Source organism: Nipponia nippon, unplaced genomic scaffold, assembly GCF_047370975.1.
Source record: "Nipponia nippon isolate SJK-2023a ecotype South Korea unplaced genomic scaffold, ASM4737097v1 scaffold_14, whole genome shotgun sequence".
Lineage (NCBI taxonomy): Eukaryota > Metazoa > Chordata > Aves > Pelecaniformes > Threskiornithidae > Nipponia > Nipponia nippon.
The window spans coordinates 5,657,684-5,672,585 of NW_028262330.1; the positions used below are offsets into that span (position 1 = coordinate 5,657,684).

General features: G+C 44.0%; 1 protein-coding gene across 5 annotated transcripts in view; it reads left to right on the forward strand.

The window, feature by feature from the left end:
* The window catches only part of RPTOR (regulatory associated protein of MTOR complex 1), a 160,169-nt gene that overhangs the window by 115,064 nt on the left and 30,203 nt on the right, over nt 1-14,902 (forward strand). For 4 of the 5 annotated variants that reach the window (XM_087750827.1, XM_087750825.1, XM_087750826.1 and 1 more), the window contains 4 exons: nt 1,241-1,359; nt 6,912-7,015; nt 8,008-8,191; nt 10,041-10,151. In XM_087750827.1, the coding sequence (XP_087606953.1) occupies nt 1,241-1,359; nt 6,912-7,015; nt 8,008-8,191; nt 10,041-10,151 (518 nt within the window). Of the gene's footprint in view, nt 1-1,240; nt 1,360-1,724; nt 1,794-6,911; nt 7,016-8,007; nt 8,192-10,040; nt 10,152-14,902 lie in introns of all 5 variants that reach the window. The other variant, XM_087750829.1, reaches the window with a different exon arrangement.

Here is a 14,902-nt window from a genome sequence, read left to right on the forward strand (position 1 = left end):
TAAACCAAATATGTCAGATCAACGCCCTTTGACTCTACTGTATCTTGACAGTTATCGCTTTCTTGGATGCTGGGGAATTTTTCTGGCAGAAGAAAGATCCCCTTGGCTGATGCAGACAAGCATATGAAGTGCCACATGCGTACTCCTGAAGCTTATTACCGTGCACTACTTGCCTTCTTCAGCCAAAGTTCAGAACTGGACTGTCCAAGTCTATTTTCTGTTGGTTTGGGTATCAGGTTTAGCAGCTATGCAAGGTGAGAAGCTGCTTGTTGACCAAGGAACCCTTTCTTCCTAACTTAACGCTTTATATTTAGATGTCTCCAGAAACACGAAAGGAAATGCAGTAACAGCTTGATCTGTCATTTACCATTGATTGTGACTCATCTGAAATCCTTATTTTAGTTCCTTTTTTTGTTAGTGCAGCCACTTTAATATTGTCCAAATGGCTCAACTCCCAAACGACGGTGTTACAACTATTAGACGTTGTGAGGGTTAGACGAAAGAATAACAAATTAAAGACTCGCCTAAAAGCAGCAAAATAAAATGTTCACAGAATTTTGTCAGTTGTTGCAAATGCTTATTAATTTGATTTGTACTTTGAATCTGTCAGTCCCTTCTGCTGAAATACCAAACGGCAGATATTCTCATTAAATAACAAATTGGCAATGGAGGAATTGATACAAATGTCAATAGGAGGGACTGAGTTAGACTTACTGCTTTGCAAAGGTACAGGTCCTAAAGCTTCATTTTTAACACTTAGATGTTTAGTAAACTTGTAGAATATATAAAACTCTGAACATTCAAGCTGAGTATTAATGCTTAAAACAGCAATAAAAATAACCATAAAATATAAGCCAGTAACTGTGGTTTTGCACCTTTTAGTATTTTAGCTCAGGAACTCCAAAGACATCTGATCTTCTGTTGGGCCTTTTCAGATTATTTACTTCAGGAGCCTAGAAAAGTAGCAGTTTGACTGAAGCTTATTTAGGTCGTCTTTAATTTATTTTTCTTTCTCCCACTTTCATTTTATAAGCCCTTTTAGAGTTCACAAATAAAGATAAAATGGAGACAAAAATGCCCATGGAGGGTGTTTTTGAGCTCTTCTCTTGATGTTTTCTTAGATGTCATTGTGATATTTGGAGTTCTAATGAATTTTCTCACATAATATCAAAGAGTTTGAGTTGATGGATTGTCATGTGCTGTGGGGCTTTGTTTTTTGTTTTGTTTTTTATCATTTTAGGTGTGAGTTTCAACAGTGTTTATACCCAAATTTGGAGAGTACTCCTTCACCTAGCTGCCGACCCCTATCCTGACGTCTCTGACTTGGCTATGAAAGTTCTCAACAGTATTGCCTACAAGGTATGCCCTTCTGTGCTCACGTGTGTCTGTGAGGCTTTTCTATGTTAATTTTTTTCATGCTTAGGCAAAGCATAGGTAGACTGAACTGAATAGATCCATTGGAGAGCTCTGGTAAGTGGTCCTAGTTCAGTCTGGATCTATTGCAGAAGGAAGGAGCTTTTAATGTTTCAAAACGATAAACACTCATATGAACTCTTGATCAGGTAAAATAAATAAATGGGGGAGGGCCTGGGATTTTTTTAGGGTATAAATTAGGTACAGACCTTAGACAGCAGGTCTTGTTTAGAAGTCTATATATCTAGATCAGTCCCTGGGAGAAACCTTAAATGTACTTCATTAAATTATCCGTTTGCAAACTGATTTAGATTATGCAAGTGGGACTGGCCTGCAGACTGAAGCCACAACGGCTCTCCAATCCAGGTGAACTAGTACATGTGAGTCAGCATGCAGACACCCCTGCCACTACTCACCTCTTCAACCCAGGCCTAATCCGCCAAAACCACCATTCTCATCACATTTCATCCTCCAAGGGTGACAAGATGTCCCTGGAGGCTGCCATCACTGCTGATTCAGAATTGCCAGCTTAGGGAGCTGCGGAAGCACCTGAAACCAAGCACCAGGCCACCCCAGAACATCTTCTCACCAACTGCCTTCCCCCTTCTGCCCCAGTCGATGGTGTCAGAAAGCTGTCCTTCCCCCGTGCTTTCTAGTTGCTCTAGCATCAAGACCATGAGCCATTGCGATGCAAGATGACGTCTCTTACTGATGATTTCCAGTGAATAATCCTAAATCTTCAGACTTAGGCTTCTAAGCTAAAGTTGCAGTAAGAGATGCCAGCATTGTGCACTACCATTTTAATGCCTTAGAGATGTCTTGCTTTAAAATCTGATTTTCTATTGAGAAAATAGTTACTTATTTGAACTCTCTTATTTGTTTTAAGTATAGCTGCCAGTGAGTGGTAAAGTCTGGGGTTTGGGATAGAGAATTATTTTGACAGTGGGGGCAACGAGGTCAGTCCTTCCCTGATGATTCAGATGTACAACAAATTACTGTCAGGCTGGAGATGCCAAACTAAGGTGAATAAGAAAAGGAAAAGGTGAAAGATTTCCCTCTTTCTAGATGCATGAAACTGTTTCAGTTTTGTATTTTGGCAGGCTCTTTTCAAAATGAAATGTTGCTCCTACTAGGGGATTAAAAGGGGTATAAAGAGGAACCAGAACTGCTTTTCCTGTCTTAAATATTTTTGCAGGACTTACTCCCTTGCTAGTGGAGAGAGATGTATAAATATTAATAAAGATGCTGCTGTGCCCTGCAGATGTCTTCCTTAGCACTGTGATGGGTCTGCTTAGCCAGCGGGAATTTTGATCGTTATGTTGTGATATGCGTAGTGAATGTTATGGTTTGGGAAATTCTGTGTTGATTCTGACAGGCGTGGACCTAGATGCCTTGGTGCTGAATGGAGTCCAAAAGCTCAAGTGGATGGGTATCACGCATCTCATGCTCTGCTTCTCAGGCAGCTGCTGTCCCTGGCTTTCTAAGGCAATGGCTTTTCAAATGGTTTTGCAAAATAATAAAAGAAACATTCCCATTTACAAAGATTTTTATCTGGGGATGCTTCAGTGAGCAAAACTTATTTGTTCTTCTTTGCCTTAGCCAAAAGATCCATAAGGAAAGTATTTAAAAATGCAGTTTGTCCAGCAGTTTGGGCAGCTGTGTATATAGTGGGTTAACTGCTGTGCACTTTTTGATACTGTGGGCTTTGCTTTTGCCAGCACCACCTGGCTTAGGTGGCTTCCAAAAAGGCTTTTTTTTATTAAAGAAAAAAATAAATCCTATTAACAGCCCACCAAAATGGAAGTTAAGGCTTCAGGTCCTGGGTTATGATCTGGCCTTTATTCATTTCATTATGGACAAAGCTCCCACTGTGAGCAGCGCTGCCAGGATTTACAGCCTGACCTCCGTGTCTCTGCTGGTGTGAGCTCAGACAGATTATAGGAGTTGTCTGATGTGTAATACAAATCCGTAACAATTAAATTTTTGCTAACTGTATCCTGAGATCTTTCTTTGGTGCTAATGAAGCTTTGTTGGATGTAAAAGGGAGCAGCCTGGATCCTCCCGAGTATGTGCAAACAACGCATTTTCCATTTTGTTGTTTGAATATTATCATGGAATAAAACCAAAAGTTTATGTTCATGCTTAAACAAAAATACTGCTTCAGGTGAAGTAAAGCGCTTGAATATTCTAGGGCTTTAATCCTTTTGTTCTAATTCATACAAAATGCAAGGAACAAGAGGCTTCATTTTGGAACCTGGACAGCGGAAGGGTCCTTACATTGACACAACCGAACAAAGCTCTGCGATCTGTATGGCATTGCCTGTTACTGTCGGGCTTTTTAGCTGAAAGACCCGAACAAATTAGCCATGGGCTTACACTTCTGGATGGTGTTGGTGAACTGCATCGTTATTTTTGGTGAACTAAATATTTATCCTCAAAATGTTGCCAAGCTCTGTGCTTTTAAGTCTTTATGATTTTTAAACATATTTTGTAGCAGGCAGGTGTTAGTCATGTAACTCAGTTGCTCTGACGGGTGCTCAGACAACACATTGAGAGCAGCGTGCTTGGGGAGCTTAGAAGAAGTAAATACTGCTATGCTTTTTAATCCCCTGCAGTAAAACATGGGACCAGTACTGTGAGTGTTGTGACTGCAAAAGTCCAGTTTAAGAGTCTGCACGTTTGTAAAATAGTTATTTGCAAGGCACTGCATGAATTTAAAGCAGAATTTTTGTTTTCAAATGAGACTGGTCCTATTCAGGTTTTTTAACAGAGCCATGAATATAGATCTTTATGTACAGGAGAACTCCAGTTGTCTTTAAATAGGGTGAAGTCTTTCTGAGCAGCCGGTGAGTAGGTTGCACAGACACGCATGCTTCCTGGATGTGAAATATGCCGTTTTATTTCATGGGCTGATTAGACATTGCTAGTTCTCACACAGATTGCAGCGGTGTTGTGATTTGTATTTATGATGCAGATTGGAATGGTACAACTCTCCTTCCCAGCCTAATCTTTTAAAAAAATCTAAAACACGCTTTTTGCCTGTGCCAAGACAAACAAAAAGGACCCAGTAAGCAATGGTGGCCTTTTAAGACTCTTTGAAATCACAATTAATTAAGGAAAGTTTGCTTCCTCCCAGGTTGCTTCATCCAGCTGTTTTTAATGGAAGGCTCGAGGCTGAATTATCCCAGGCGTTATTCCTCCACGACATCACTCCTTGGTTCAGGCTTTTCTGTGCATGAGCAAGTAATTTTGACGGTGTGCTCTGGTTTTTTTTAACACGGAGTCGATTTGCAAAATTATGAATTGTCATCTCCCCTCCTGAAAAGAGATGATTTGCCTGGCAGAAGAGCAAATCCCCAGGAAATGGGGAGCTGCTGCCTCCAGCAAAGTACACTGACATATCACTGAACTGCGGCCCTCGCACTGGTCGCTGCCTTCAGAAAAGAAATTGCTTTTTTCTTTTTCCCAGGAAAAGGAAGGCTGTCTGCCATGCTCATCTCCCTGTGTACCCCTTCAGCAAATTATCGTTAGCTGACCTTGTCCCTCTGCTGTGAAACAAGGTGACCTGACCCATTTCAGGTGACAGAGACCTGACTGCGAGAATCTTAAAACTGAGCCTTCTGTGACTAATTAAAATTAGTTATGAATAATAATATGTCACTAGTTGCTAAATTGTTTCTGCTTTCTTTCCATTCTCATGGTGTGATCATCTGTCCCAGCCCCGTGTAGTAACGGCTGCTCACCGGAGACCCCACTGCATTCCCGAGTGATGGAGAGATGAGTGACCTTTAGGACCTCTCCCACCCCCATATGAAAAGGAGGAAAATAACACATAAAATGAGCCTGTCTTGTACGAGGGGGCTGGCTCGGGGGCAGCCGGGCTCACCGGAGGTCATGGCACTTGCCTTCCCAGCCGTAGCAATCCGGTGCTCGCCGCGGTGTAGGTGTGCTGTATGGCGACAGTCATCACCGCTCCTACCCTTTGGAGCCAAACAAATGATGGTCAGGAGGGCTTGAACCTTTTGAAGCGAGGGAGGTGAAAACCTCACCGGGTCGGTTGAGGAAGGGAGAAGTGGACATTGTCTTAAAAGGCCTTTTGGCTCCTGCAAGCAGAGGGCAGGGTGTCTCCCAAGCACGAGCACCTCAGATTTCTCTCTGCAGCAGACACGCGCGGACTTTGAGTGCAAAGACAGATAGAATTGTTCACGAGGGTTGTTGGTTCTACCTTGTAAAGACGTTAACTTTTAAAAGGCTCGTTAGCTGTCTGGGCTCCAGAAGACCATGCATACAGCTCTTGCTTTTTGTCTGTCCTGTGTTTCAGTAGCTGCTGGTCTTACCTGGCTTAGCTTGGTTTCTGGTTTCCGCTAGATACAAGCCCTAGTGTTGTCACCCGAGAACCCTGCTCGGCTCCTGTGCTGCGAGATGTGGATTTTCTTAATGTTTGAAGAGATGATAAAAGTCAGCTTGCCTGTGGGATAGCCGTATTTGTTCCTCCTGGTTTTCTATGCCAGTCTGGGGCTTCCTTTAAAAGTTATTTCAATATGTGAGAAATTTCAAACATTTCACAGAAGGCGGGGTAATGTGGAAGAGGAAGAAAGGAGTCCGTAAGCAATGGAGGCCTTCTCCCTTTCTAAAGGGGAGGCTTGCTTGCACGGTGTGAGCAGCTTGCTCAGCCTGGAGGAGTGCGAGATGCTGATGTAGCTGTCTGTGCACTTCTTGCTGCCTTTCCCCTGGCTTGTGTTTGAGGCCTTCCCCGGGAGAAAGGACGATAACTTCTCAGGCTCTTTCAGAAACAGGTCTCTTCTAGCTGGTGGCTGGGTGCCAGGGTACCATTTTGCAGGACTGGCTGTGTTTTGTAGAGCTCGGAGCAACCCAACCATGTAAATCCTGCCTTCCCCTTAAGAGCAGATGTGGTGCTGCTGGAAAGGGCATCCTCTAACAAACTTTGGAAAAGTTCAGCTCTCGTTAGGGGAGATGGAGCAGCAACAGGAGCCAGTTTCAGGCAGCTGCCAGATTGACGAGGAGAGTTCTGACTCGAAGGTGAAATGAGGGTCAGAATGCATGCTTGAATTAGGGTCGTGGTAAGAATTGCAGTCCTCTGTCGCGGGGTGGGAGGGAAAGCCCGGGTGCTGAAGGGGAACCCCCCCGGGCTGTCTGCCTGCCCGGTGGCAGCTTGTTTCGAAGTGCTGGTACAGGTCGTAGGCTGCAGCTGATTTAAGGAAAAGGCTTACGTGTTACTCAAAGCCATTTCCCTGTAAGTAACAGAAGGATACTTTCTGGTAAGTGTTTTCTGACTAAAAAAGTAGTAAAATCATCTTATGTGTTGTGAACTGCACAGGGGCTTTTTTTTCATATACATTTTTAAACACCCACACGCACACTGATAGAGAGCTTAACTTCATTTAACCCCAGGTGTGCAATTGTATTAGATAATAAACAACTGCGGATGGTGTTCTGCAGTCTTGGCTGTTCAGGACTCTGCTGTATTTTTTCTCTAGGCAACAGTAAATGCTCGCCCCCAGCGCATCCTCGACACCTCCTCGCTGACGCAGTCTGCCCCTGCCAGCCCCACCAACAAGGGCATGCACATCCACCAAGTGGGGTAAGCTCCAGCGTCGCTTTCGAGCACTTTCACCATCGCGGGTTTAGGTGCTCCCTGCCAGTCACCGCTCAAGCAGCCGTCCCAGTTAATTGCACCAGAGAGAGTGAACCTGCCAAGGTCTCGGTACCTCTTGTTTTAGCACTGGTAAGGTGTTCAGAAACAAGAGCTCTGGGAAAAGGCGGGGAGTTTCTTCCTGTCTTTCTTTTTAGGACAAAGAGTAACAAGTTGCACTAATTATCTAAAGATGAATCGAAAGGAAGAGCTAACCGTTGCTGATTTTACAGATGCGCTCTGGTCTGACCTCTGTGGTATCCAAATTTCCCATTGAAGTCTAATCTGTATTTTATGCACTTTCAGCTGATAAAAGTCAGGGTTATCTGATGATCAACAAGCAATACCTAAGCTGCAGTGAAATTGAGATAATGGTATGGGCAAAGATAAGACTTGAAAATTTGATTGTTTCCCCAAACCGGTTCTCCAAGAGAAAACACCAGGCTTTAGATCTAGCAGCCCCATAACCAACGTGCACCAGTAAGATTCACAGTTGAAACGAAGGGCCCAGAACTGCACAGTGATGTTTTTTTAATGTTTTCTGATAGTATAATGTAACTGTGCAATAAGATAAATCTCAGTTTACATGTAAATTAAAATGCTTTTCTGTGGGCTGACAGGACTTCCAGTCTCCCCATTGAAATGCAATGGCTCGTCAGTGTGCCTTAGGTCAGGCATCGTGGCCTGCAGGTTCCCAAAATGTTAATGTCCTTATCCTCGGTCTGGAGTCGGTGCCGTCAAGGTTCACTCTTGTTTTGGGGTTTGTATGTCTTTTGGAGGGGATGGGGGGGTTGTGTTCTTTTGTTTTGTTTTTGTAGAGGAAGCACAGCAGTGAAGTATAAATCTTACAAGAAAGAAAGAAAGTAAAAGTAACGTAATGCATGGGCAAGAGTCTCATGTCCAGTGATACCTAAGTCCTTTCCCTCTTTTTTGATTTTTAGAGGGTCACCTCCAACCACTAGTACAAGCAGCTCCAGCCTGACAAATGATGTGACAAAACAGCCAGTCAGTCGGGACATCGCATCTGTAAGACCTGTCAATGTCGGCAACATGGGGGTTCAGTATACTCCCCACTCCCACCAGTTCCCCAGGACAAGAAAAATGTTTGACAAAGGGCCAGAGCAGGTAAAGAGACTTGCCTTTCAGATCTGACTACTGCCCCGCTCCGCTGGGTTTTGTTACACATTGTGTTCTGCGTGGTTTATTTCTGCGTATCTCTTGTTTGCTTCTAGCTGCTGTTAATTCCAGATTGTCTTCCTCTAACCAGTAAAATAAAAATTGATTAATTTTTTCTCTTCAGGATAAATTTTGTGTTATAGCTTTTGATAGGGCATTATTCACTTCTGCTACTAAGAAGTGTTTAATCAGTTGATTGCTTATTCTTTCATAAACATTTGTCTGCCTGAGTGATAATGCAGAGTCAGATCTGTGACCCTCAGATACTTTTTCTCCAACATCAGCAAAGCAAGGACCAAGGAGGAAAAAGGGAATATTCCTCTTCCTTTAACGTACAAACCGGCATTCCTCTCAAGAGACTGATAGGTGCTTCTGCACCGGAATATTCACCTTCTTTCCACCACCTTGTACCCACTCCACGCTTGGCAGCCCCTCTTCACTATGCACAAGGGAGGATGTGAGCCCAGACTATTACTAGGAAGACCAAAGCTCATTAGAGGTCGCCCTGCTGGAAGAGACCTGATCGGTTAAGAGCCGGGAGGGCCTCTGGGAGGAACGGCAGTGACTCCTCTTTTCGGCGTGCAAGGAAGCCAACAAGGGTTTTCCATACGTTTTAGCATTCTAAAGACAGTCATCATCAGGTACTGGGCACTTTTCCATTTACAGAAGCATGAAGGACTGATGTGGTGCCAAGTAGAGCAATCAGTCAGATTTTAGTATGCACAAAGGATTCTGAATGTCACCTTCAGATGAGTCATGTCGGATGAATATGGTTGAGTCCAAGCACGCTCGGATGTGCTTGTGGCCATCACTTGAAGATAGAGGCTATTACTTATCCATGGTCAGTGTTCTTCAGGATTCAGCCATCTGGCAACAGTTTTGTGTCTACCTCTCCCTCTACTTCTGCGCATTTCCAGGGAATTTTTTTGGTGCTGGCTCTGTGGGTGGGAAGAAACTGAAAAGGCAGAGGTGTGCTCTGCACAGAGCCTGATGGGGGAGGACGTTGACCTTCCCCTTCTCCCTCCTGGTACTATAAAAAGGAAGGATTCTCCCATCTGAAGCGGTGAGATGTGTGCACTGCGGTCCCCAGGACAAGTGGACAGCACAGCTTTCGGATTAGTTACTGAGAAGTAACTGCTCTTCACTTAAATTGGCATTTCTGCCTTTCTTTAATGAGTGATCTCGCAGAAGCAACCGGAGGTGGAGAGTCAATTCTTCTGTGCGATTACAAAAAATAAAACCGTTGAAGCCTTAGCAGGAACACCTTCACTTCTCATGGGGATGGCAGCACTAGCCTGGATCATATTTCTGAGAAAATGGATGAAACCTGGTTGAATGGACTGGTCTTTCTGTTTTCTTTTTGGATGTCTTGTGCTTCGTAACAGATACTCAATGCATGTGTGCCCTTGATCTGAAGCTGTGTCCGGCTGTGCTTTATCCTGAATCATCTTCACTGCTCCGCTGTTTCTCATGCCAGATGCTCGGGAGACCGTGAGAAAACTCATCCTGGGATTTCATTTTGATGATACACTGATGCTTCAGCCCTGATTCATGCAGTAGCCTGATTATGTCTTGTGCTGTGCAGCTGAGGGAATTTGCGCATTTCCAAAGAGTTAATGGAGTGACAGTGATCTTAAAGCTAGATGTAAAAAATTTCATATCCTTGGCAATGTGTTTGAGCTTTTTTCTGCCCGGTGATGTGTTGAAGGCAATCTGGGTATTACTGTGCATGCATCTTGCCCACGTGAATGGGAGGGACGTGGGTCATGGGTTAACATCCTCTTCTCTTTCTGGACAGACTACTGACGATGCCGATGATACCGTTGGACACAAAAGTTTCATTTCGGCCACAGTGCAGACGGGGTTTTGTGACTGGAGTGCGAAGTATTTTGCTCAGCCAGTCATGAAGGTAATACTTTGTTATCGCTGCGTGTGCTTGCTGAATCACGGCGCTGCAGCTCCTGAAAAGTGCTGCTGTCCTGAGCGTAGGCTAGTGGCTTTCTCTGTTCTTTTTGCCTTCCTTTTCCTGCAGTCTGGGGAGGGAAAGGAATGGACTTACTTGCATCATGCTGCTCTGGGGAGCTGTGTGACCACTGTGCTTGTAAAGTAAGAGGGAAGAAATCATCAGAGGGAGGAGAAGAGTTAGTGACAGACAGGACAGTGGTAGGGAAGGAGCCCAGAAGAAAAGCCCTGCAGCCCATGCGGCACGTTCAAGAAAGAATGTAAAAATGAGGAGAGGTTCTGCAGTTGGTCTGGATACACCAGTTTTGCACAGTTGCAGGTTGCATCGCAGGGTTGTTTCATTGTAAATGTTGCGCTTGTCTGTATATTTAAAATTTTATTATAGTAAAAATGATTTTATTTTTTTTAATATTAAAAAATGGAGTAAGGAAGGCCCTTTATTCCAGAAAGGGCTGTGAGAGGCTGGAGGAGGAGAAGTGCTGTTTTCTTTCTGACGTTCTAGCTGAATTTTCTGGCTGTGATGATGCTAAAACAAGGAGAGAAATGGTGGAGACTGCTGCCCTAAGTGAAGACCACATAATCCCAGTGGCAGCAGAACATACCCTCTGCTTGAAGTTCAGCTTGACTCTGTTCTCTAGCGTGACTTCAGAGCTGTGCTCTGCTTACGACCACCCTGGGTGGACGCCTTTACCTTAAAAAGGAGAAGGTGATAGTGACTGGCCGTCCGCATGACTGCCTGGGAGAAACTTTGGAAGCATCATCGTTGTTTTTTAAAGTTTAAAAAAAAAAGTTCCATTATGGCAAAGAATGATGGCGGTAATGACAAATCTCCACTGGGATGTCTTTAGAAGTGAGCGTGTTCTGGTAACTAAGTTGGCTTTATGTGAAGTGAGAGATATACTGAAGCCTTGTTCTAGGAAAAAAACAAAACAGAGCTCTTAAGAGATGGGCAAAGATCGTCAGTAACTGGAAAGAGAAACTGTTACATTCCCAGAATCTTTTAGCCAAAGATCAGGTTTCAATTTAAAGTATGAAATAAAAACAAGCAGTAAATCTTGCCTTATTATGAGCAAACATGATAAGGCAAGCCTCCAGGTACTTTGGGAGTCAAGCAGCAAAAACTGTAACAGAACTTTCAGCTTAATTTCTTGGAGATATTGCAGTTTCTGTGAATAACAATGCACAGTCTGTGTCAATGCCACTACCTGAGCAACTCCACAATGGATGTTTATATGCAACCACTGATGTTTAAATCTTAATAACGAAGAAGTTGTACCTTTTATGTGCTGTCTCATCCAGAAATTGCCACTGAGCCGTCCGTCACCGCTCCTTCCCCTCTTTAGGCATGTTAAATTGTTTGGCGATGAGGTGAGGTAATTGCCCCCAAGTTTTAAGGACATCAGAAAACTAGTTACATGGCAGCCTGTTTCTGTGTGGCTTTGATTTCTTTAGAGAATCACCAGGAGGAAAGACTGGATGGTAAAGTGATTGCCTGACACTTCCTCAGCTGCTAGCAAAATTAACTTTCTTCTGATATCATTAGCAGAATAATTCGTTAGGACGTACATCTGGCCTGTGGCGTTTCGTTGCTTGGTCAAGCTTTAAACCAGGGTTTTCTCTCATCAAGATGAGTTTTGGTGTCTTGATTCAAGTCCAGAAGAGAGTACGAGAGGAGGAGGATGTCCATTTCTTAGTTCTTATTAAAAACATTTGTCTACTTTCTAAGGAAAGCTTTTCCCAGTGAAGAGGGGTGTCTTTATTAATAAAATAAATCATGGTAGACAGCCAATCAAAGGCAGGTTCAGTGTGTAGATGGGGAGCTTTGTGTGTGTATGGGTTGAGTACTTCATGTGCATAAAATAGAGAAAATTACTTTAGGAGAGGAAAGAAAAAATGTGGGGCATTCCTGTACTAATTCATAGAAGCCAGGCAGGGGGGAGTCATGGAAATTGAGGGCTCCCCTGCACCCCAGTGAGTCCCAGAGCGTTTGATGTCTCACCATGAGACCTAAGGTGCTGCAGCCTACGTCCCTGTGCGTACCACGTGTGCAGTGGTCCGTCTCTTCAGCTTTTAGTAGCGTAGCAGGAGTGGTAGCATGTATGACAGCGGTGGTTCTTTTAATAGTTTCCTAAGTGTTTTCATTTGGAAATACTTGCTGGGTTGAGTTTTCTGAGCACAGACTGTCCTCAACAGCAATGTTTTAGGTAAAATTTGAGCAAAACAAAACTGCATTTTCTGATAAAACAAGGAAGAGAATTGATTTCCCCATTACTGCTGTAAAGCAGCTTTTAAAAGGTCAAGTAGAGGGTTTCTGCAGAAACTTGCACGTTATGCTGTACTAACAGGGAATTATATGTATCTTTGTAATTAGAGTGGGTGGTGTGTGTGCGAGGGACGGGGAGAAGTCCCTCTACAAGGGCTTTCTTTGGTGTTTCTTGATTGCTGCTTGTGTAATCGGGCAGGACTGGCCATCCAGTAGCTCGGGTGTTGGCTGAGTTCCTGTAGAGTGCTCCTTTCCTAGAATCGCTGTTCCTGCAGCAGCGAGGAACAAACAGCCCTGGCTTGTGGCTGCTGTCTTTTGGGAACTTCAGCCTCATGAAAAAGGCAAAGAGCAAAGTCTACCGAGTACTGATGGAAAAAGATGACGTTGATGTTTTAATGCCAATACTTCATTTGGAGATGCAGCCTACCATCATAAACAGGGAAAGACAAGACAACTGTTCCTGTAATGAATAAACATAAAATGACTGTGAGTGCATCTTAGTCATATTTAATTTATGAATTTAGTTTTGCTTCATAGACCTTGCTCTGAGAATGCTTTCACTGGAAAGATTGAGGGATTAATTTCCAGTGTAAATCACTGGCTCAGTTTCAAGCCATCATACCAAATTTGATTTATTTGATTGTCTAATCAAATAAATGCAGAAAGAAAATACTGCATTGTGACTTCTCAGTGTGCCAGAAAAAACAGATACCCTGCCCTAGCTCTGATCTCTACAAAAGTCTTTCCTCTTCCTGAAAACTTTTGCGGCAAAAGGCTGTTCTGCTAACCACAGGCGGTCTTGGACTGAGAGGCACAGGAAAACCTTGTTGCCAGCTGTCAGGAAGCCCTGAGTCAAGGAGAGCGGGAGCCAGCATCTGTTATTTCCAGGACTGGCAGAATATGCAGGCAGGAGCTGGTAAGGATCCTGGAAGGTGAGAATTACATAAGAAATCCTTCCTGATAAATCCCTGCCTTAACTTCAGCACTGTGTCTTGGCCGTTGTTCAAAGTCCTGGTAGAGAAGCAAGCTTTCCATGCAATTGCTGCAGTAACGTTAACCAGGGAAAATCTGTATTTACTACTGGAGCTGTCTGCTGGATCTTCCCTGCTCCCCTCCAAACGCTGACTTCCATGTCGAGAGGCAGAGACAAAGTGTTAAAGAAGAAAAACTTTGCTGGCTTTTAAATGGCACTGCTTGGTGGGAGGTTTCAGAATCGTAATTGGTTTCTGTCTGAGTGGAAGCTCAGAGATGTTAGGAATCGGTGGCATGTCATGATCCTCATCGTGTAGCACTGTTTGTGACTCCCACGTCCCTCTGGGAGCTCTGCTTGGAGGAGAGCTGAGCAACAGCCAAAACCAGGCTGTTGTTTACTAAAATGACTTTCTGGCGCTTAAATGGGAGCTGCCTGGGAGGGAGACAAAGACATGAATGATGAGCCTAAATAATTAGTTCTTTTGAATAATAATTTCTGCTTTTCCAGCCAGCAGCAGCTGGGCTAGAGGTCACGGCTCTCTGCTACACACACGTCCTGACATACTCCCAGGCTTGTTTGTCACCAGAAGTTCCCTCGTGACGTGTTCTGTGGGGTTCATATTTTCATAGATCCTTGCTCCCTCCTGACGAGACCATCCGTACAGCTCTGTTCCGCAGCCAGATGGGCATGGGAGGAAAGGATTGCATTTTTCCTGCGTGCTCTGACTCTTTCTGCTCGGTCGGTCAAAACCTTGCCTGTTTAGAAGAAGTACACCAATCGCCTGTGTCATTCTTAACTGAAATAGTATAAGCATCTCTGCTAGGTTACAGTTATTTGCAGTGCTTTTTAAGGCTGAGTTCAATAGAGTTTATTTCATTAACGGTATTGTACGTTTACTCTCTGATAACACACTGGAAGGACACACAGGGATTTTTCTGCATTATTTTTGCCGTTTTTCTTCTTTCAAAGCTCCATGACCCTCCCACAGTATCACAGAATCGTGCCAGGTTTCTTCCTGTGCAGGCTCAGGCCCCATGACTTTCTTTTTAACTTGCCTGTTCACCAAATTCCAACCAGCATCAATCAGCTTAATGGTAACACCGGGACTGGTGAGACCCAGAGTCTGGATCAGAAATGGAGCCACCTAAAGTAAGTATCTAGCGCTCAGCGAGTGTATTTTGGGCATTTTCAGCTGTGATCCCAGCTGGACCTGGGGGAAGCTCTTGGACACACACAGATCCTGGCGGAAGCATCTTTGCAGGAACCTCCCTTACCATTTCCAAGGTGATGACATCCCCCATCTGCAGAGCCTTTGGCACAGAGCATGTGGTTATTTGAGTCAACTGTACCAAAGCCAAGACTTCAACATATGCCCTTAGTGTTCTCCTACTGCAAGGAGCTGGATTGCATCGTAAAGCGATACATGGATATAACCCTTCACAAGATAGCAATCCTCTGGGCC